The following is a 22,725-nucleotide window of genomic DNA, read 5'->3' as shown; positions in this document are numbered from 1 at the left end:
CTTGTATAATTTAGACAGGATATATTTTTATGGAGAGCAAAATATTATAAGTTGTTTAAGGTTTGAGTTGATTTATTCAGGAATAATATTCCTGTCTGTTTTACCATTCCTACCAAAGATATTTCTGTCGACTAAATAAAAATTCCTTCTATTTAAAATTTAAATAGAACTTGAACAAATACGATAGTTCATAATATCCACGCAGACTTGCACGTAAGAGCGGGTGTGATCCGTTTTAACAAACAGCGTATTGCACTGATACGAAATAGCTGTGTGTGTGTGTGTGTGTGTATATTATATATATATATATATATATATATGACAACAACACTCATCACTCACAACAGTGCAACAGTGACAAAACAATAACATTGACAATCATGTTATGTTTTTTTCAAAATGTTTCCTTTTCTTTTTCATTGCTTCTTTAACACACTACTTCTCCGCTGCGAAGCGCGGGTATTTTGCTAGTATTCTTATAATTTAAGCCTTTGAACCAAGTCAACAAAAATACTACATGCATACTGAAAATCACAGAATCTTATTCTAATTTCGATCCACCTGAACAACTGCATTTTTTTTTTGGTCAATGCAAAATGTAGTGAGGCAGAACATATACAAGAACACAACAAATCTGATAAACTAGACTCTCAAGCATGTTTGTTTAGCGAATAGCTAATATGTCCCAGTGTCTCACCTAAAAAGTCCATGCCTAAATAAGTAGCCTTTTCCAGATTCCCATATGCAAAGAATGCTTTCTGGTTTCAATTCTAAATGCACTTCCCCTTATTATACATTGGTGACCTTGAGTACACAGGTCACTGTTAAACTGAAATAATTTTGCTGGATCTACTTTTTCAATGCATTTAAGGACTTGGGGAAAACCTGTATTAGGACCCGATACAGATATCAACGTGTCAACTGTACCACGTTTGGTACCATTAATACCAAAATATATTAAGCAATATCTACAGTGACAATGTTTTGTATATTTCTCAGAAAGCCAAGTAAGAATTTCAGCGTGCTCCAAATATGCGATACAGCTACTATATTCTAAAACAAGAGTCCTTAAAATAGCATTGCAGTATTTTCTGCATGTTTCTGTTTTTCGATCAGCAAGCACTTAGTCTGGATAGTACACCAAGGTTTGTATATGTAAAGCAGATTAGAATGTCTATTAGACTAGATGCAGGCCAATCAATTTACAGTTAATCTTTGGCCACCAATCTGGTCAAGTAGTAGCTTCTTCATTACATTCTCATGTCAGGGACTGTGACAGCTAAAGGTATCTGCAAAAGCTTTCCCTATTCTTGTGATGAGTTGAAGGGTATACCGGACAACCATGCTTGCCATTAAAAACTGTGCAACTATCGAAGGTTAAACCACTGCCCTTGAATTTTACATAAAAATGCATATCAATGAATTCTTGTTGCATAAATATCCTTACCTTGGAATGTTCAGCTTGAATAACAACTTTGTCCACGGCAAAATGCCATCTGAAATTAAAAAACAAACAACTTACTTTATATACTGACAGATATGAGAGTATTAAAATAGTTGCAGAAGTAAAGGCACTACCAAATACAGTACTAGCATATGCCACAATAATTACGCAAAACCTGACTCAGCAAGACATATTCAGTATCATCACTGAAATACATTTGCAGTGAGGGCAAGTGAATCATCACAGCCAGAAGGTTAACAAGGATCTCAGTACTCAGTGAAAGTGTTAAGTTCTTACTTAATAAAACTACACAAATTTGGCATTCATCTTCCTCAGTTGTATCCAGTTCGGCTACATACCAGCCCTAAAGGAAAAAAAAAGGACACATTAGATGATCAGAGGGTATACACCACTGCATTGTAAATCAGAGATTTTCCCTAGATTTCTTTCAAAGTAGGCAAACTTAATGAGAAAGATTTGCTCCTCCCAATAAGGCTGCAAAACACCACACTGTACATATTGGCTCCTATTTGGAATTATCAGAGACAGCCTGAAATGAGACATCTCCACTAAGAGCTACAAACAGCAGGCACTATTACACCATTCTTGGTTTGATGGGTCTATGACCAAGGTCAAAAGTATCAAGTGATGCATCAGCTCCTGCTTAAAATTTTCCAAAAAGATGGAACTGAACTTGGAAGAAAAAATAAATATATAATAGCGGCTGTGTAAAAAGCATGTATATTGCACAGTCTGGTCAGTGGAGCATCATGGGATCAGGGTTTTAATCCATCCTATGGCAAGAATCCAACTCTGCAAAGCAATGATGATTAATTTCCCCAATATAAAAAGCAAATCAACTCTCATTAATGATTAATAGGAGGGAAGAAAAAAAAAAACCCACACACACATCCCCATAAATGGAACAATGGCCAAGCACTTGTTCATGTAGAAACAACATGGGTTACACACTATTTGCAAGCTTTTCCAATCCATTCACTTCAAGTGCAATTAAATATTGCGTACAATGAAGCAACAAACAGAGGCTGAAACTTGTTTTATCATATTAACACTTTAGAGCTTAGCAATCAGATTTTACTTTTGCTAACACCACAACTAGAACAGTCCATCTAAAAACAAGGGGGTAGTCTTAGGGGGGCACTCTCTACATAGCAGTAAGCCAAACATGTTGTCCTTTTTGTAGTACATAATTGTAAGGCAATGTTTATCATACAAATACACATGCAAACATAGTACCTCAAATTATAAAGCTACACACAGTACAGCAATTTTTCCCTTATTCAATTCCACAAGATCACAAAACAGAGTTACAACTGTGTAATTCAGTAAAAAGACATCTTGGGCATGAAATACTTACCTGAACCTGCTATGGCAGAACTATAAAAGTGCTGGTGTTTCATTGTAACTGTAAAGAAGAAAAAATATAAACATATAAACAAAAATGCAACACAGGCTTCCTGCATATATTTTATATATATATTTAAAGCGTTGCAAAGGGTGGACAGACATCACAAATGGGGAGGTGGATGAAGTTCTACCTAGCCAGGAGGCCATAATGGGAAGAACACAGTAAATAAAGGTGCAACCCAGACTGTATTTCTATCCCAGTCAAGATAAACAAATAACAAGAACTGGAGAAGGTTCAATATTGTGAACTATCCACCCCCCCAGCATGAGAGGTGGCAGTATTCCTCTGGCTTGCTCCCTACTTGAGAACTGACAAGGTTTCCTGGGAACTGTAGCATGCAAGGGCAACCCATTCTAGGTCTTTGGGTGCTACCAGGGCACGCTGTGAGAAGAGAACCTTTGTGCAGCTTCCATGTGGCCCAGAAATGCTTTTGTCGTGGAATACCACAGTGCCGGAAGTACTCCCAGGTCCCACATAAAAGTGCGTCTCTACCTCATACAGTTAAATCAGAGACAGGACAACACAATAGGAAGAATGGAACGAGACAGAGTGCTTATAGGATTAATTATACTATGCTGGACTGAACTTGAGGTGCTGTTATTAAATAAATACCATTTATATGAACTTGGAACTGTGTTTAAGCTACAATCATTACACTGCTGAAGTTACACACCTGGCTCTTCAGCACAGATTCAAGACTGTCATTCCCTGTAATGTTGCTGTTCCGCTACATACCAAACGGATTAGCGACCGTCAGAAGGGTCAATATTGGCTCCTTTTTGACCACATATGCAACCAAAGGAGAGCAAGATGGCTTTGATAAGGGCCAAGACTTACTGTAGCTGGCATAAATAAAAAGCTGTGTAATGTCAACTCCCACTATGACCAAAACCAAACCATTGAGTCAAATTACTCAAATATATGTAACGCACTGAATTTATTGTAATGTGCCAGCAGCCAGAATCATTAATAGCAAAAACACAACACCAAAAATTGAAGTCTTGAACATCTACACATACTTGGACCTAAATAGTACTTAAGACTGTCCACAGCCAGCACAGCATTCTGAGAAACTGTAAGTGATAAGGGACTATAGACTTCTCATGGAGTTGATTTATGGGCATAAATGCTAAAGAAGTCTAACTTTAAATATTTCTCAAATGGTGCATATCAAAATGGACTTCTTCCTTTCATGTCTTTCTCAGAGAAAACATACACTTAAGACCTTTAAATCATATTTCTAAGAACAGTGATCAGACGCTCAAGCGTAGACTTTTTTCACACTAGGATATTCTAAACAGTGTTATTGTCAGAGAAAGAATCAGAGCAAAAAAATTCAAGCCTTTTTGATCAAGAAACATACACCCTTCCAATCCAGTGTACTTGCCTGCTTCATTTGTGAGGTACTACGTGAGGGTAAATTTCTCCTCCAGGTTTACCAAAGTGTGTAGTTAAAACCAAATGTAAACATTACCCTTATAAATTCTAAAAGTGTCTATACTAAGAATCTCTTATCCTGGTTCAGTCTAAAGGATGTGTAAATCTTCTGAAGCAGACAGATGGTCTTATTTCATCTTGTGGTAAAGTCCATGAGTTAGTGTCCTTTATTGTTAAAACAATGTTTAAAGCTCATCATCGGACTTCAAAACACCTTTCTTTGTTGCTTACTTTGCAATTAATTTTAAATCAGTTGGTTTAAATTGCACCATCACAGTCTAAGCAGAAAGCAATAATACCAACTAACCAATTACATTTAAGGTGGTGTCATATTAAGCAACTTTTCCAGTTATTTTCAGTTCCGTGATCTTAGAGAGTGTGCTTAATAAAACATACCTAGCAACTCACTCCAACAAAATTCAAACAAATTGATTAATGCCAATGTCAAGCTGCGAGACTTCTAGTCTTGGGCTGTGATTTGCTGACCATAGTCGCTGATCTTGTGGCCAGGCCATGTCAATTTAAATGGCCGATCACATTTACCAACTGAGTGCCAACCTTTCATCACAGTTGTGCTCGCCCGTTTCTCTGACGGCCAATAGTGTGTTGCCTGACAGAGCAAGTACTGCATGAAGGGTTAACATCTATGATGACCTCGGCTGCAACCTCTGCCCTTTTTTGTTTTTTTCCTTTCTGTATGGTACATAAAACATGATACATCAGACAAGCTTTTATCCTCTTTGCGAGATTCAAAACAAAACTTGCCCTCCTCATTCCTTGTCTGTGCATTGTGCTCCTGGAATAACATTCAATGATTGTCAGCTGTCATGCACACAGAGCTCACTCTTATGACTGATGACAAAATCAAACTGGTTTGATTTTATCAAAGCAATTGGCCGATTAGTTGGAGTGAATCTCGGGGTATGTTATACTAGGTGACTGGTTTCACTGGAGCACACCACCAACTACCTGGCTCACTATGATGACATTAACAAAGGCTACAACTGAAAAATTGCTGGAAAACTCACAAAATGCCTGACATACCCCATGACTAGAATTTGCGTGATACGACATCTGCTTTACTTTACTCATTTGTCAGACACCCTTATCCACAACAACATACAGCATTTGACATACAATTGATTACATTTATTTTTCCAAATAGGAGCACAAGCAGGTCAAGCAACTTGTTTGAGGTCACATCGTGTCTGTCAATTGCAATATTTGAACAGACAACCCCAGCACTTAAGGTTTAACATCTTAACCACTACACCCATATTCCTATTATATTTTCATGAAAAATAAAATGTTAGTGAGATATCACAAATCCTTACTTATAAAAAAAAGTTGCCACAGCACGTGAAATAAACATAAATTCCATCAATCCTTTTTCCTAACCATCTTATCCAGGGCAGAGTCACTGGAGCCTATTCCAGCAGTCATGGGTGAAAAAGCAGGAACAACACCTGCAAAGGGCGACAGTCCATCACTGGGCAGATTTTCCAAGTGCAATTCCACTGAAAATGTGGCTCAGGCATTTCGGTATATCATGCCCAAATGCGTATACCCACCAACATTTTGCAAATACGTCCTAGCGGTTTTTGGAACTTTTAAATCATGAACTCCTAAATCCGAGAAAACGTTTTAAAAGCTACAGATGGTGTGCTTGACAACATGTTCACTCACAATAATGCACTGCTAAATCGGCCCTGATGTGGTACTCCATTAAAAAGTCAGTCACGTTCGTATGGGATCTTAAAGTACAAGCCCAAGTGGGAGTTATTTACTTTTTGGAGAAACACGATAAAACATTTTCGGGTTGTTGGCTACAAACGTTATTTAAAAAATTCATAAAGCACAAAGATTTAACCATATAAATAATCAGATTCGATAGATTCTTATAAGAACCCTTCCCTCACTTATTATCGAGGTTTCACGTTCCCACCCGCACCATTCACATTACTGCTACTTGTTATAAAGGTAAGCTCGTTTACTCCACGTGACAGTCAATACATGACAAATCGACCACCAAGACTGAGCGAAACACCGAATTACGATATCCCAAGGCGGAAAAATGATGCGCCACGTTGCAGCAAAATATAAAAGACAAGCGACTAGGCCAACAAGTTTTTCTGCAACGTACACCCTAAGCTGTTATTAAAATTATATTCTAAGGCGCGCAAATCTATAACTTCATTATCCGGTGAACAATATCTTTTTTTTTAGTAAATAAATAAGTAAATAAATAAACACATACTACAAACCTACATAAATCCACTCTCTTGAAAGACAACATATGACAAACACGTTTGCCCCGGGTGGCTTTTTATTACACACTACTAGCCTCGATTTCAGAAGAACAACGACTTCTGGGAATTATAGTTCAACCTGAGGTTTCTGCGCAACCCAATTAAATAAAAATTCTGTATTCTGAGAATATCCATATTGTGAAAACTATACATTTCTGTAATACTCTTCAATAAAACGCAACCAAAGACACTATAAGAAAATATCCAGGTGCCTGAATAACACGAAACTGCAATTTCATGTGTATTTCGTAAACTGGGGCTCTTAGCATATATAGACGTAATTGGTAGCTCGCAGACTACATTTCCCAGCGGACACCGCGGTGTGTGCGGAAAAACTTAACTTCTGCTCTGCACTGTATCACTTTAAGGCTCGGCTTTAAGTTTTCCTGTAAGCTCGGCTACTAGCTCTAATGTTTAAATCGTTGTCCCCGGGTAGGTGGTTCACTGCCTCCCATGAAAAGGAAGAAAGGGAATCGGACACAGAGAAAATTATTGATCCAAGCGAGGAGAGGCTGGCAGAGCAGGCGTCGGGGTTTGGAAGTGAGTTCAGTAGTCGGCTGAAGTAAATCTGCAGAAAGCGTCGCTGGGGGGGTGCAGACTTTTGACATTTTTTGGATAAATTTGTTATTCTTTAATGAAAAAGGGTGTCAAGTGGTTTGCTGCTTGAGCCACACTTGCCGTGTTTGCCTTTTACACCCGCTATTCATGCAGACTCAATTTGTTATAAAACTAATTTTTGAATCCTACAAGCGGATCCTTCATCTAGTTCAACGTATTTGGCGTACCTTTATTTAACGCGTGTATGTTTTACTCGTACAATACTAACAGTAAGTGTTTAAGATGCAGATCCTTCACGAAACGTAAAATTCTGTAAAAAAAAGTTTACACAAGTGTTTCTTATCAGTGGGTATTTGTTTCGCTGTACTTCTAGTAAACATCTGACATTTCACTTATCATGTCCATCACAGGGCTTCACCCGCACAGCCACTGATTTATGAAGCTCTCTATACCAGCTAGGAGAGGGTAACACCATACAGCGTGACTGTAACCCGGGGTGTTCATTAGAAATGTAATGTACTTCATGAGATAGAAGTACAAAATAAACAATAGTCATATATTTGAAATGTTAAAATATGTGCTCCAATTTAAGTGTACATTATCTCGATTGCAATTAAAATGTGTCATTTTTCACCCTCTGTTAGAGGTCCATAAAGATCTAGACCCCTAGTAAAGAATCAAAAATAATTTTTGTAATCACTGACCTTGAGGTGGTCTAAAACAAGGGTCTCCAAATCCGATCCTGGAGTGGTACTGTTGCTGCAGGTTTTCATTCTAACCATTTTCATAATTAGCAGCAATTAATTAAGTTCTTTTCCCTTCATTTTAATTGACTTGTTTTTTTTAAGATTCTTTCATCTGAATTGCTTCATTTTTTTTTCTTAATTGTCATTTAAACAGAAATGAGATGTGAATTGAGCCAAGAAATAAGCAATTATGTTGGGTTGCAAACTCCAACAAGCTAATTCTTGTTGTTACTTAAACCTGTTATTTAATTCCATGGCTTGTTGGTTTTCCACCGCAGTAGACATTACAAAAACTCTTGATTTTCTTTTTTCTAAGAACACCATCATGATGTTTTGTGAACCTGAACAGATCAACATTATTGAGACCTTCATCTTTCTTTATTTTCAGATATTATTTGATGGGCACAGGTTGTTGGTTGTGTGTTGGCTCGTTCTGTATCTCATTATTGTTTGGTTTCAAATCAAGGGAAAAAAATAATAAAGGGGTCTGACTCTTTAATAGCATGTTAGTTGTCACTAATTAAGAAAACAGTGAGATTGAAAACCTGCAGCCACAGTAGAGCATTAGGATCTCAGCTAAAGACTCCTGGTGTAAAACAGTACACCGCGTTTATTTCTGAAATTTGTCATTTTTAACCATCTGGAAGTGGTTCTTAAATGACTAGGATCACTAGTAAACAATCAAATTTCAAAAATATGATCATTTTCGTGATCGGTATCCTTGAAATAGCGTTAGACAACACTCCACGTGCCGATATTACTGATGCCCATTCTTTCAAAGTTTTCTGAAAAGGAGTAATTGTCAGCTCTTGTATCCCATTCAGATGATGAAACATGGACAGCTTCAAGTCCTTCTAATCATTTTTACTAAAGATGCCTAGAGTTTTATTTTTTATCATAAAGATGTTTTTGTTTGTACAAAATATGATCTAAAAATTAGGGATGTTTTGTGTCCATAGCACCAATAATAGGGTGAACTCCATAACTACGCATCAAGACATGTCAAATGGAGTATTATGTAGGGTTTTTTCTCATGATGGCGAGTTAAAAGGCACAGAAAAAAAAAAAAAGTAAAGTGATTTTAAAGCATTTATAAGTAATTCTTATGAACACAATAAAAAAAACAAGTTAAGGATATGGAGCTGTTGATACACCTGAGGTTTTCTAAATGGTCACTTGTTTCAGTTCATTCAGAAGTCATAATGTATTTTATTTCTGCTTGTGGCTCATCTAGAGAAAGAAGAACGTTTCAGTTTTGGCAACACATTCTTTTGGTTTCAACATGAAATAATTGCAGCATGACATTGATCACATCACTGATGTAACTTTGCTAAGTAGTGGTCTTCAAATAAACATTGATGTAAGGATGTAAAAACAATGCTTTTATGTGGCTGGAAGTTTTAACTATATGACAATCTTGTTGATTGCCATCATGCATTTCGGCCTCTGGTGCATTCTTGATTTCTGTATCCTTATCCTGGACTCTGTCTGGCATGCCTGTCTGTCTGCTGCTCAGTTGTCCTGTAGTCATGATTACTTCTTGCTTGTCCGTGTGGTTCAGTGTCTTGTCCTTTTATTTTTCTTTCTCATATGATCACTTTCTGTGATTTGCTTGGCGTTCAGCTGATGTTGCTGCTCTTGTTTTTCATTCAACTATTAAGGTGGAAATCACTTGGGTTTGTGATTACTTTGCCATAAATATGCACACACACACACACACACGTCACTTTACCATTCTTTATGTACATTTAATAAAGTCTAATGATAAATACCCCGTGACCCTGTAGTTAGGATATAACGTGTTGGATAATGGATGATGATAAATAAACACAATACTTACACTTGATTTTGAATTCTGAGCATGTATGTACTTTGTCTTTAGGGATAATCAATGGATATGCTTTTCAGGGAACCATGCTTTTATTACAATTAAATTTTCTGGCCAACACTAAAGTGGCCTCCAGGTTGACAATTAAGCTTCCTTGTCACTTAATAGTCATTTGTGATGTGATTGACACTGAGCAGATGTCACTGATCTTCTTTTTCATTCTGCCATAATGGTGTGTATCGCTATGCTGTAAATGCACAAACTCAGGTTATGTCCACCAGGTTGCTGCTAGCTAACATTTTTTGAATTCCCAGAAAATATCGGATCCTGTGCTTTTGATTCAGACCGAGGGTTAAGGTTCTAGCTGTAGTAGTTCACAAGTAAATCGTAGGACAAATAGACCATAGCATTTTATGTATATAGATGATTGGAAAAGTGGAGGAAGATCCACACAGACATGATGAGAGGTGCCCACCCAACACCAACAGTGACAACAACAACATTTATTTATATAGCACGTTTTCATGCAAATGATGTAGCTCAAAGTGCTTTACAAGATGAAGAAAGAAATAAGAATAAAGAAAAATAAAATTAGGAAATACTAAGCAACAAAGAATAAAGTAAGGTCCGATGGCCAGGAAGCACAGAAAAAACAAAAAAAAAAACTCCAGAGGGCTGGAGAAAAAAACAAAATCTGCTGGGGATCCAAAGTCACGAGACCACCCAGCCCCAGGCATGGGATTCAAAGCTCAGATGGTGGATCCATGAAGCGATACCACCCACCAATGTACTGTCTTGCCACCCTGTTTCATTTACCAAAGTGCAGTTTGGAGTATGACCTGCATACATTATTAAAGTGTGGGTTTCACTTTATCTGCCTATTAATTACAGAAATAACAAGAAGCAGTGTATTTCTTAAACTGTTATCTAATTAAAAATTAATCCAGGTAATTTTATTTTAATAATGTGATTTTGGTAACTGTAGTTGTTCGTTTCCTAAGCTACGTGCCATACTCTCTGCAGATTACTTGCTCAGTGCTGCTACACAGGCATCCAAGAAGTTATCTGCATCTGTGCTGGAGAAGGCAGAATCCCTCCGTGTATCAGTGGACAGACTTGCCATCGATGGCATCTTAGATAAGGTAAGCGTTATGAGTAGTATGACTAACTATCTTTTCAGCTAGTTGTTTGAAGTCAGGATGTTTCCAAGGGCCTCAACTGATAGGGGCCTTTAAAAATATTGCAGCATAATTATAGTTTCCCAGCTTTTGAAATTACAATTAAAAGAATAAATTATTTACAATTTGGCAACTAATGGTTTTTGCCAAATAGTAGAAATCCATGCAGTCTCTAAATAGTATACCCCACCCTCTCTTTTAACGATAATGGTCAGCTCAGTCCTCATGAGCTGGAATCGTAGAGCAGTAGTCCACACACGTACTAGCCAACATTCGGTTCACTTTCATTTTCATAAATTGAAATGTTTATGCCAAATTCAGTGTTCCAGAAAACATAAACAGGCAAGAAAAGCTTGAACGAGAGAAGAAGGTGATAGTTGGTCATCCAGTTTTTCTCAACAAATGGTCAGTTAATATTAGTCCATTCTCCATATGTGGTGTAAACAAACCAGTTTACAGTTTTGTTCAATCTAACCCAACAACCAAAAGATCAAAAAATCAAAATAGAAGCCAGATTGAATAAACTGTGCATCTGCAGGCTTAGTATTGAGTAAAGTTTAATGCAACATCTAGTATATTCGGTTGCTTCATTTGTGAAACACAAACATAGGCATCAACTTATTCAGTTTAGTCACTGTGCCTGAATTTATATGAAAGAAATCATCTCCTGGCCTTTAAAAAGCAAGATGCCACTTAGCTGTGAAAAAATAAAGTAATGACTGAATTTAGCTTGTTTAAGCAATTATGATCAATTTCATCTAGGCTTTATATGTGCATTTTATTCAGTAATGTGCATACGCACATATTTTTTTTTGAGCACATTACTTAATGCACACAGAGTAACATTTTTTTAATGTACCCCTTCCATTTGCAGTATCCATGTAACATTGTCATGCTTTGGAGATTTATCACGTGAAAAATAAAAAAAGCAAAAATATTAATAATGTAGTGAAGTGCAGTGCCAGCATGTGTGGCTTGTCAAAATTCTAGCCCCATTTCATTGCTGAATTTATGCCGCACTGTACAAGCAAGTTCTTTCTCACCCAGCCATCAGTTTTAGTCTGAAGACAAGACGGCTGTGCAGATGCTTGTCTTTCATAGAGTGCATTTTGATGGCTGTTATACTTAAATGTAGTTGCCCAAGTATCGCTATTATTTTTTATCCTGCTGGCTTTTGTTTCTGAAGTTGTTGCCATTACCATAATCATCATCTTCTTCTTTCTCCTGCTTCTATTTAAGGATCAGCACAGTGGATCATCCATCTCCATCTATCCCTGTCTTTTACTTGATTTTCTGCCACATCAACTGCCTTCATGTCCTCCCTCATCACATTCATAAACTTCCTCGTTAGCCTTCCTCTTTTCCTGTTGCCCAGAGTTTCCTTCTGCAACATTCTTTTCCCGACGTACCCCTCATCTCTCCTCTGCACATGTCCAAATCATCTCAGTCTAGCCTCTCTCACTTGGTCACCAAACTGTTGTACCTGTGTAGTCCCTCTAATATACTGTACTCGTTTCTAATCCTGTCTGCACTTTTACTCCGAGCAAAGTTGTCATTATCATAATAATATTAAAAAAAGCGCACAAAAACAAGTAAGACTTAGAATCTTTAACCTAAGTTTGAATATATTTGAATATTTTTGTTTGCTTACATGTGACAGCAAAAATCAATAGCAACAGAAAAGAAAAACAGTGGCAGTTAGAAGTGTAACTTTAGAATATTTGTAACATTATCCAGGTCTTGAAATTGGATCTCAAATGAAAATTTGGTTTTGTTCCCATTAGCCTTTTATATGAAGAGTGCTTTTCATATCAAAGTACACCTTCACTATCAGTACATATGCCTGGGCTCACTTATTTATACTGTTGAAATTAATCCTATATCTAAGAGACCACAGAAATACATTTTGCTCTGAATATGAGGAAAACCTTTTAAATGACAATATGACATAAATAAACTTTTATTGGACAAATGGATTAAGACCAAAATGCTTCAGACCTCCTCGATATGATGTGATAGTCTATTTTCAGCTAATGATTTTGGGTATTTTGGGCTTGGTTCACAAACAGTTGCAGTTTTCCATGCCCAGATTATGCTGTAATGTCCTGTTTACATACTGGGCCTACTTGCTGTTTACACTGGATTCAGATTGTATACGCTATAAACAAAACTAATCATTCTGTTTTTCTGTTTTGTCAGACCATACTAGGTGATTTTAAGAAAGAGCAGGACAAGTTTGTAAAAGAGAAGCACCAGAAGCAGACAACAGATGGTAAGCAGGCAAATTAAGTAAATGCTGAGCATTATGGCCATTGCCTTTGTAGTATGAAACATTACTTATCTATTCATTGGCAACAGCTTCCCCAGTACAGTCTGCCACGGCATTGCTTTTGTAGCAGGCAATGGTAGCACAGGCACGTGTACTTGCATTAAGAAAAAATATGCGATTGCCCAATTGCATAGGATTGTCAAATATTGCATAATAATGAACCATGCATATTTATTCTTATCATTTAGTCCACAATTAAATTAAATAGATTTTATAAGCAGGTTTGGTTGATAACAGGCCATTTTATTTAAAAAAAAAAAAAAAAACTATCTCTTCCCCTGTCTTCAATTCAAAAGCTTGATCCCATATAAATACTGTATGTTTCCTCAGTGTGCACAACTCTGATTTTTTTGGAAGTATTTATTTAACAATATTTTGACAAAAAACATGTCGCCTTTTGTCCATTGTGAGCTCACATCTGGATGGCTTGAAATGTGGATTATGTGACACAAGCAACCTGAGATTTTTTTTATGGATATTTGTATATTGTTTGCTGTGGTCCAGCATTGGTTTTCATATATGTCCATTCCTCAAGAAAGTTTATGTCCATTCTCACTGAATACATGAGATTAAATATTTTTTCTTGGCCATCACTTACAAACTGCATGGTGTAAGCAACATGTAAAAAACATATCATATTTGGATCTATTTAAACTGTTGTCTCCTCCCAGTCAGGCAAGAAAAATAATGTGTTTATGATGATAGTGAATACCCTATCTTGCAGAACTTAACGTATGTCCAAGAAAGCAACATCTGTCTGTCAGTTACATGTTTCCGATTTCATGCAAGCTATTAGTCTAAGCTGAGCTGAGTGTTAGTTTGAGGAGGGATGCCTGATTCCGTGACTGAGAAGAGCAAAATATTTTGTTTCACTGCAAAACATTTTGGAATAGATAGATATTTAGATAGCACTTTATTTGTCCCAATAAGTAAATTTATCTCTTTACAGAAGTTGAAGAAATAACAAACACATCTATTTTTTACATGTAGTTGTTCCACCTTGGATTGGTTTGAATGAAGATGAATCCATCAAACAAGAAATTCTGGCCCTTTCACTGGTAAATTATTTCCTGCTTATTTTTATTTATAGATACATATATTGTGAAAGGGGAGAATCCTTCTGCCTTCTCTCCCCACCCAGAATTCAGAACATTTGTTTTTTCTCTTAAAATTGTTGATCACATGCTATATTAACTTCTTGATCTGTCATATTTTAGCATTTACACAAGTAAAATCTAAAATTTCAACAAGAGTGTTTAGACTTTTAATTTGCATTGTATAAAGAAGTGGAGTAATCCAGTCCCAGGTGTAAATACAATTCTTGACCCTTGCTGACCCATTTTGAATTATCTGTAGTGCAGTAAGTGAATGATTTAAATTGCACTAGAATGATCTACAGTACAGTACATCAATACAATAATCAGTTAACCATCATTAAAATGATTCGATTAGCCTATCTAGAATCCTTCACATTAGGAAAATATCCTAATTTTGTGGTGTTTCTAAGCTGGAGATAAAAAATTTTGTGAAGTGTAGATATGTGTGTACTAAAGGTCAAACACACATCAAAGGTAACACCTATATTTAGGTCTTTAAATATTAATATAAAAAATTAACTGTGTTGGTAACATTATAGTGTCACCTTAAAGATTTTCAGTATAAGGTAGTAGAGGTGAAGCACGTCTCATGGGATGATAGTTAAATAACTGTGGAGAGACGTTGGATTGCTCAGGAGATATGTTATGTCTTTGAAACACATTTGACCAGCTGAGTTATAGAAGGAAATGAAACGGAAACCAATGAATGGAAGTAATTGTATCAGTGGAACGCAAGTGGAGATATTCTGGGGAGATGTTTAGTCAGCTCTGTCTTTTCACTTTCTGTCTCTCACTTGCTCAACACTTTCACTAAGCTGCTTGAACATGTTTATGTTAGAAGCAAAAAATTAACAAAGCAGTCAGAATGTTCTTAGCTGCTAGTACAGTTAGTATTTCAGTCGTACTATACTAACAGTCAACAATTAAAAGATATAAAAAGAATTGCATGGACCTTTGAAGACTTGGTGTTGCTTGTTGTGATGCAGCATCAGATTTTCAAAGCGATTAACCTTGTGGATGCTAGAATAATGTAGGTGAGAGAAGGCAGCAGTTCAGAGGTGAAACTTCAGGGTAAGGATTACCTCTGAGGGCTTAATCAATCAGACTGGTGTGTGTAGCAGGTCTGGACACACTACAGCCAGATGAAGCACATGTCCTGCAAGAATTCTAAGCTACTCGCTTACTTAATTTTGCAGTTTCAAATCTGGGGTATATTTTTGATTTTTGTTCTACCAAATATTATAAAATTCATTGTCTTATAATGCCAATCATGGATTCATGGTAATATAGTGGTTAGTGTTGCTGCTTTAAAGCACAAAGGATTTGAGTTCCCATCAAGGCTTAGTCACTGCTTTTGTGAATTTAAGATATTCTTTTACTGTGTTCTTTTTTTATTATGGGTATATCCAAATATGTTTGTGTCAGATTGATATAAATGGACCTGTATTAGTCAGTTTGCTTTTCAGCAGACTGCTGTCCAGCCTAGACTTGGTCCCTGCATGACATGTGATTCTTGATATAGGCTTTGACTCCGCAACTCTGTAATAGACTAAATGTTTATTACGATAAACGCTGACAATCTTCTACTTCAGCTTTTACAGCCTTAAGTCACCATAATTGCAGCAAATAATAAAAGCTACAAGTAGCACTTGTAAATTAACATATTTAAGCGTAGTATTCTATGTCCTTATATTGCATATGCTGTTCGGCATATCAATTTCCAGTCCGAGTGATCAGAGTATACCTTGAGTTTAAATTCAAATCTAATCACTGACTGCTCTCTTTCCAAGGATCGCAGAAATTTTCTCTGCAACCCTCCTGCAGGAGATCAATTTGAGTTTGACTTCAAGCAGTTCGCTCCAGTGGCCATGTTAATGTTGCAAGAAGATACGCTACTAAACCAAATGCGTTTTAGATTAGTGCCCAGCCTGTGAGTATCCCATTTCAAGCAAGGATTTTAATACATTTAACTGATGAATGGCACATTTCTAGTTTTTTTCTGTTTTAAAGGGTAAAGGAGGAGGTGTTCTGGAGAAACTATTTCTACAGGGTGTCTCTAATCAAGCAAGCCGCAGAACTTTCTTCACTGGTTAATGACCAGAAAGGAGCGAAGATTAGAGACAGTCAACAGAGCATAGGAGAAAAAGTACCTCCTGCAGCATTGCCTTCCAACACAGGTAACTAACTAATGCTTACAATATTTTGAACTTCTTGGTAATTTACAAATCTGGGATATTGCTGTGGGTAAACGTGGTATGGGATTGGCCAAGGGCCCTGAAAGAATAGTGAAATAAACCCATAGTGACAATTATAGAGTATCTTTACGTGCCAATGTAGACAGATGGGAGTAGAGCTGCATGGTATACCAGTCCTGAAAATGTACTGAAAAGTCCAATTTTTAAAATTTAAATTTTCGTACTAGAATTAAATGCTAGTTTTCAGGCACCTCCTGCTCAGTTGTTTTATTAGAGCAATCAGATCTCCAACAGAGATGCCCAGTTTTATTGTTCACATTATTAATATTTATTATTTGTATTATTATCATCTTGAATCAGCAATGAGTCCTCCAGCCCTGTCTTCAAGCATATATTTTTTATAAAGGTAACAGACACCAAGTGGCAAATTCCTCCTGTTAATGATAGATGAAGTGCAACTTAGCAGGGAGGCACACAATTGTGTGGCAGTGGAGGGAGGTGCATGTGTTTGCAGGCTTAGAGAATCAGGTAGCTGTGAGACGAGGGAAATTTTCCATTATTTTCTTTGCAGCCATTTTGTTACTGGTACTAAGGTCCTAAAGCTGGTATCAATGCCAAAGTGAAAAGTTTAGCACCGATCAAACACTAAATGAGATTCACATTTGTTCAGTAAGTTAGTTTACAGGGTGCCCAAGAATAAAATTCTTTAGAGAAATTGAAAGTGAGAAGACAAATAGATAGAACTTGATTTGTCCTCAGGGGGAAATTTGGCTTTTTATAGAAGCTTTTTAAATAGAGAAAGGTCTTGGTGTGCCTAGGAGGAAGTCTGCTAGACTGCATGTAAGGTAAGCTTTGAATTTATAAATATTATTATTTTTGTTATTCCAGGTCAGAGAGATAGATACATTGGAGGCACTCTCTTTTTACATTAAGGACATTGTTGTCCTGTGACACATTTTAAAATTCTTCAATAGATGCTATTTTTATTTTATTCTTCTTTCATTCTGATAACACTAAGATGAAAACCTTCTCACTGCTGAGATAATTTGCACTATGTGAAGATTCTGATTTTCACATAATCTTGTGAAAACTATTAGGACAGCTCAGCAGTCACCAAATTAAATTCTGTACCCTCAGTAGGACAAGCTGAAGTCAATATCCAGTTTTTTGTATCATATTAGAATATTTTCAGTGTCTCTCTCTTTTGTATCTGTTTCAAAATGTTAACAATCAAGAATGCCAATTGCAGGATTCTCAGACCTGACTAGCTTCTGGTTTTCAATTCATTTCATTAAGAAATTGATTTCTGTCTAACTGATAGCAGATATTCTGAGTTGTGTTTTAGTAGAATGTGTTTTATGTACAGCAGATTGCTTCTTCTGACCTTTCTCCTTAAGATTTTACATTTATCAAAACATCATGTGTGCATTTAAAAGCAGACATCTTTTTAATCATAATGTACAGGTTCAATGGATACAGAACAAATAGCTGTTTGATAAGCTAGTGTTTTTTTATTTGCTCAGCTCTTTACATTCTTCAATGAAATGGCTTTAGAGGAAAAATCTTATAACTCGAAAAACCTTGAAAACGCTGTTGTGTATAAGTTTGTGCTATCTAAAATGTAATACGGCCCTGCCATGCACTGTTATCCTCTCCAAGGTTGGTTCCTGACTTACAGGACAGGCCCATCTTCTTTGTGACCCTCAATTGAATGAAGCAGAGCTGAGAATATTTTGTTATGATTAATGAACATCTCCACAAAGACAGTAAATGGACAGGAATTTGAACCCAGTTTCCTGGACCAGCATGGCCGCAGTGCTCAAACATTCATGAGTTTTTCTTAAGGTGACCCATTCAGTATTGGCTATCTGGGTTTGCTGAGTTTGCCCCTACATTTTCTGACTTCAATTTATGTGATCTTTAAGTCTGTTTAGTTAACTTTTATATAGCATAAATTATTTTTATATAGAACATAAGCAAAATATAATTCCAAAGAACATACACTAAACCTCCAAAAAATCATGCTGAAAAGTTTAGTCTTTTTGAAAATTAATCTTTTAAATCTTATAAACTAGGCGGCTCTGCCCACTGCTTGCTTCACTCGCCCACCCCCCATGTTTGGATTACCGGATATACAATACAATAGTAGTTCAAAACGGGCCCTGCCTCCTGACAGCCCCCCAGCCTTGACCCTCTTAAGAAGACCAGAAAAAACTCCCCAAAAAAAAACCCTTGTAGGGAAAAATCAAAGAAACCTTGGGAAAGGCAGTTCAAAGAGAGACAACTTTCCAGGTAGATTGGGCATGCAGTGTGTGTCAAAAAGAAGGGGGTCAATGCAGTACAATACATAGAACAGAATAAATCCTCAATACAGTATAAAAATAAAAATTTCACATGAGATGATATCACATAATATAATTTGGATTTTTTTTAAGTCCTGGAGACCTCATTCATCAAGCTGCCTCCCCTATTTTGCCATTCCACATCTGAAATAGCACTAACCCGATGAAAGGACCCCTCTTTGCCACGATTTCTGTGATCCTCCATCAGGGATGACTTTACCTTAGGCAGGCAATATACAATTTAAAGAGATTGTTATTTTCTTGGGAATTGTTACATATGCATTATTTTCACTTTTACTTTAAAAACTTTTGTAAAAAGAATACTTGTCCTTTATTTCTGGCCCTGTGTGTGGGTACATCTCTTTCTTGCCAGAGGTATGATGCTGCTCGTGTTGTGAAGGGGAGGGGGCTTGAACGCACGCTAAGGATATGCCTTTGCATCATTTGCTGTCTTTCTGCTGCTGGCGAGCTGCCTGTTCTGCTTATTGCATGTCGTTGTTTTAAGAGCTGGGAGCACATGATGCGTGTCTGCCAAAAGCAATCCAACAACTGCTAGGTTAGATGTCTGTGGACTTGTTTTAAATGATGGCTCACTGCCTGGTCTCGCGTGACGTTGTAAAAGCAATACTGCTCCTTTATTTCCGACCCTGGGCGTGGTTAAATTCTTTCTTGCAGGGCATATAACGCTGCGCACGTTGTCATCATTTGGGGGGGCTGCTGTCGTGCTGCCCTTTGATCTTTTTAAAGCCTGTCCAGCCGCTGTTCTTTTTGCCAATTCGTGTCTCTGCTGCTTGCGTTGTGATCGCTTCTCTGTGATCATAAATATACACCTGACCGAATTGTGTTTTCTTTGAAATTAAACTTGTCGTTGCTTTAACTGTTGCGGGTCCACAGATTGTCATAGCATATGTTCCATTAGTGTGTAAATCAATGCTTTGTACATTGAATGATGCGAATGCGAGAAGACTTTGTTTTCTGCTCTTTTCCTTTTATTTCTGACCCCGCTTTGTCCTGCTATTTTTTCAATTACACCTGGTCCTGATGATTCATTTCCTTTTTTTTTTTTTGCACAAATGCGATCTTTTATTCGTTGACATTTCCTTTATAACGTATTGTCTTTTATACGCTTTATATGCACTGAGACATTCTCTTTCATCTTGCGGTTCTTTTGTTTGTCTTTCGTGATTTTAACGTGAAGATCATGTATCGTCTCCTAGTCATTCATTCCACAGGATTTTTTTTTTTATAATAGACAGATATTAAGAATATAATTATATATAGCTAAATTAAGCCAAGACCATCTGGTTCGGCAAAGAGAGGAAAAACACAATTACAGGGTGCATTGGGTCTCACTGAAGGTAAAACTCTTGAACAAGTGGTCATTAGGCAAAAAGGGAGACATTGATGTGTAGGCTGGTTGTATGTCCAATACCTGGGTGGATATTTTACAAAGTATGGCTGTAAGGGCCAATGTCAGTGATTGATCAGTGATTAACCAGAACACCGCAGAGGCCTGTGTTGCTGGATGATGCATTGAATCGTTGAGGCTAGGTCATAAAATGCTACATGCCACTACTTCAATCTTCGTCGTCTTCATTTTTTCTTCTAGTCTATTCTTCTGCAGCACCATCACTTTGCATGAACAATGTGTAAAATGACACCAGTCTAAAGAGTCTTGTCACATATAGTTGACTCATTTATGTTGTTTTTAGTGTATCAATATATTGTTTCCCTCAGACAGATAAAACTTCATAATGATCTTCAACACTTTTTTGCTCAACATACAAACACATTCTCAGCCTGTTTCTCTTCACTATTAATCTCTGGATGTAGTTGGAGAGACCAGTATATGCTCGGACCTTCTTGGCTAGGATTTGAGTCTTGTCTTCAAATGCAGGCAGGTTGCTACTAGGGTAGCAGAGACAGGGTGAATCAGTTATATGACTGTTGTGTTTATATCCACAGATAATATTCCTGAATGGGAGAGGGAGCTGCAAAGAGAGCTGGAGGAGTTTGAGGTTGTGGGCAATGAAGACGATGGCGAAAAACTGGGCAGTGACAGCTGGGAGCAGGAGATTGAAGAACTCTTAAAAGTATGAATGCTAAAGGGACACACAAACCCAGCATATTCACAGTTTTTACTGCAGCAGTGCTGTAGGAGAAGCTGAGTATATTGACCTCCACGCTTCGACTACGTTGCCTGATCTGCCTCAATGATTAGGTGTGTCCTAATTCAGTGTTATATTAGAGTTTCCTGGGACATTTTTTTTCTTGAATGTTTAATCTTAAAATGGATTGTGCCTTTCAAATATGTGGTAGCTGACAATACTTTCCACAAAGTTACATCCTGCAGTGCAAGTATTTCCTGTGTGCACTTTAGCATTGGTTTTTTTTTGTTCAAGAATTTGAAAATGAATGTTTTTTTTTTTACATTTGCCTATAGCTCTATTGACCAAATATATTATTCTTTTCATATGCTATGTTCACTTTATCCGCACCTTGAAAGTACAGTTGAGTTAAGAAAAACAATAGAGAGGTTCTTGTACTAAACATTTGGATTCAGCAGTGAATCGTATACAGTACTAGTTAGTTGGCATCAGCCTGGCTTACGATGGGAGCTACACCTGTGTGCATCTCTTTGGTGTGCACCACTACCCCTAAAATGATCACAGTCATAGCAAAACTCCAGTGGCTTGTAATTAACAAATTTGACATTTCTGAAGGTAGTACTTTATCTCACAGCTTTATTGTTAAATCACTATTTTCCCCTACTAATGAGTTATTCCACACCAAAAACTGTTTGCAAGGGCAAAAAACTTCACAATTGGAGTACAGGCACACTAAGTGACTCAAGGAGTTGGGGGTGAGGACAAGATCTGCAGTGTTGTAGCTTAATGTTGATTGCCCTAACCACTGCACCACACTGGAACAAATACAGTATTCTTTATGAATGTTTTATCATTATTGTAAATTACACATTTATTCCAGTGGCATTTTTGGCATGAAAAATGTGTTGAGACCATACTGGATATTACTTTTTTGTTTGCCACCTTCATAAATAGTACTAGTAATATGTCACCTTTTTCCTAGTGACTAGTAAGATGTGCTGTTTAATGCACTGTTAGCATCACAAAAAATAAATCAAATAATAGAAGGCTGGTTCCTGGTCTGTCTCGATTAGCATCACATCATTGTTGATGCCATCATCAAAACAAATATGGCAATAGAGATTTAAATGTCACGTAAAATAAAAGCCTCACAACCACCCACTGCCCAGGTAAATGTATTGGCTATGAACTACCTAAATCAACACAGGAACTTCTCAAGTTTAGAATTGAGTTGAAAAAAGGATAAGCCCTAATAACATGTCCTGCAAGCAGGTCCTCCAGCTTGCCAGGGAAACTTGGGGGTTGGTGGCAGGATTGGCACTCCAGCCACATAAAAACACCTCAAACTGTTCCACTCCATTTAAACTAGTGTGGTGCTGAGGTGTCACCCGTTGCATGGCTGCACTCGGGTCCTTCATCACTTGGATCCAGTGGTGGTTTGTCGTGTGGTGGATGCGGCAGCACACTGTATCAGTGCCAACCCCTCTCTCTCTCTTAATATCATGGACAGAAACGCACAGATTACACACACTCAATGATTCAAGCACAAGTTTCTGCTGCTGTCCGGCAACACCACCACCCTCTTTGTGGCCAGTTGTTTGCAGGGTGGTGTGAGGCTGGATGTAGTAATGGGGGGATTTGTATTTATAGTCTCTTCATTTGTAGACCTTTCCGGATAGAAGGGCAATCATTGGTAAAAAGAAAGATTCTATCTTGCCATCATAT

The 22,725-nt window shown here is 37.2% G+C and overlaps 1 protein-coding gene and 2 non-coding genes across 3 annotated transcripts; 1 reads left to right on the top strand and 2 right to left on the bottom strand.

The window, feature by feature from the left end:
* Window positions 1-1,618: 1,618 nt before the first annotated feature.
* LOC120518239 lies at window positions 1,619-1,695 on the bottom strand. Its single transcript, XR_005631206.1, has one exon. It is a non-coding gene; the product is annotated as a small nucleolar RNA SNORD103/SNORD85 (small nucleolar RNA).
* A 1,874-nt stretch (window positions 1,696-3,569) lies between these two features.
* Window positions 3,570-3,704, bottom strand: LOC120518242. Its single transcript, XR_005631209.1, has one exon. It is a non-coding gene; the product is annotated as a small nucleolar RNA SNORA16B/SNORA16A family (small nucleolar RNA).
* A 3,241-nt stretch (window positions 3,705-6,945) lies between these two features.
* On the top strand, window positions 6,946-22,046 carry LOC120517096 (synapse-associated protein 1-like). Its single transcript, XM_039739194.1, has 7 exons — window positions 6,946-7,159; window positions 10,775-10,893; window positions 13,129-13,201; window positions 14,249-14,316; window positions 16,146-16,285; window positions 16,366-16,532; window positions 20,858-22,046. Exons 1-7 carry the CDS (start codon window positions 7,030-7,032, stop codon window positions 20,989-20,991), a joined length of 831 nt encoding a protein of 276 aa, XP_039595128.1. The 5' UTR covers window positions 6,946-7,029; the 3' UTR covers window positions 20,992-22,046.
* Window positions 22,047-22,725: the final 679 nt, after the last annotated feature.

This window comes from Polypterus senegalus, chromosome 17, assembly GCF_016835505.1.
Source record: "Polypterus senegalus isolate Bchr_013 chromosome 17, ASM1683550v1, whole genome shotgun sequence".
Classification (NCBI taxonomy): Eukaryota; Metazoa; Chordata; class Cladistia; order Polypteriformes; family Polypteridae; genus Polypterus; species Polypterus senegalus.
This window is presented reverse-complemented; position numbering and strand designations above follow the sequence as displayed.

What these genes read in the sequence shown, in the direction of transcription:
- LOC120517096 (XM_039739194.1), top strand. Translation starts at nt 7,030, where the DNA reads ATGTTTAAATCGTTGTCCCCGGGTAGGTGGTTCACTGCCTCCCATGAA. An exon ending in TCGATGGCATCTTAGATAAG is followed by an intron (nt 10,894 to 13,128) that starts GTAAGCGTTATG and finishes CTGTTTTGTCAG; the next exon opens with ACCATACTAGGTGATTTTAA. An exon ending in AGCATTGCCTTCCAACACAG is followed by an intron (nt 16,533 to 20,857) that starts GTAACTAACTAA and finishes TTATATCCACAG; the next exon opens with ATAATATTCCTGAATGGGAG.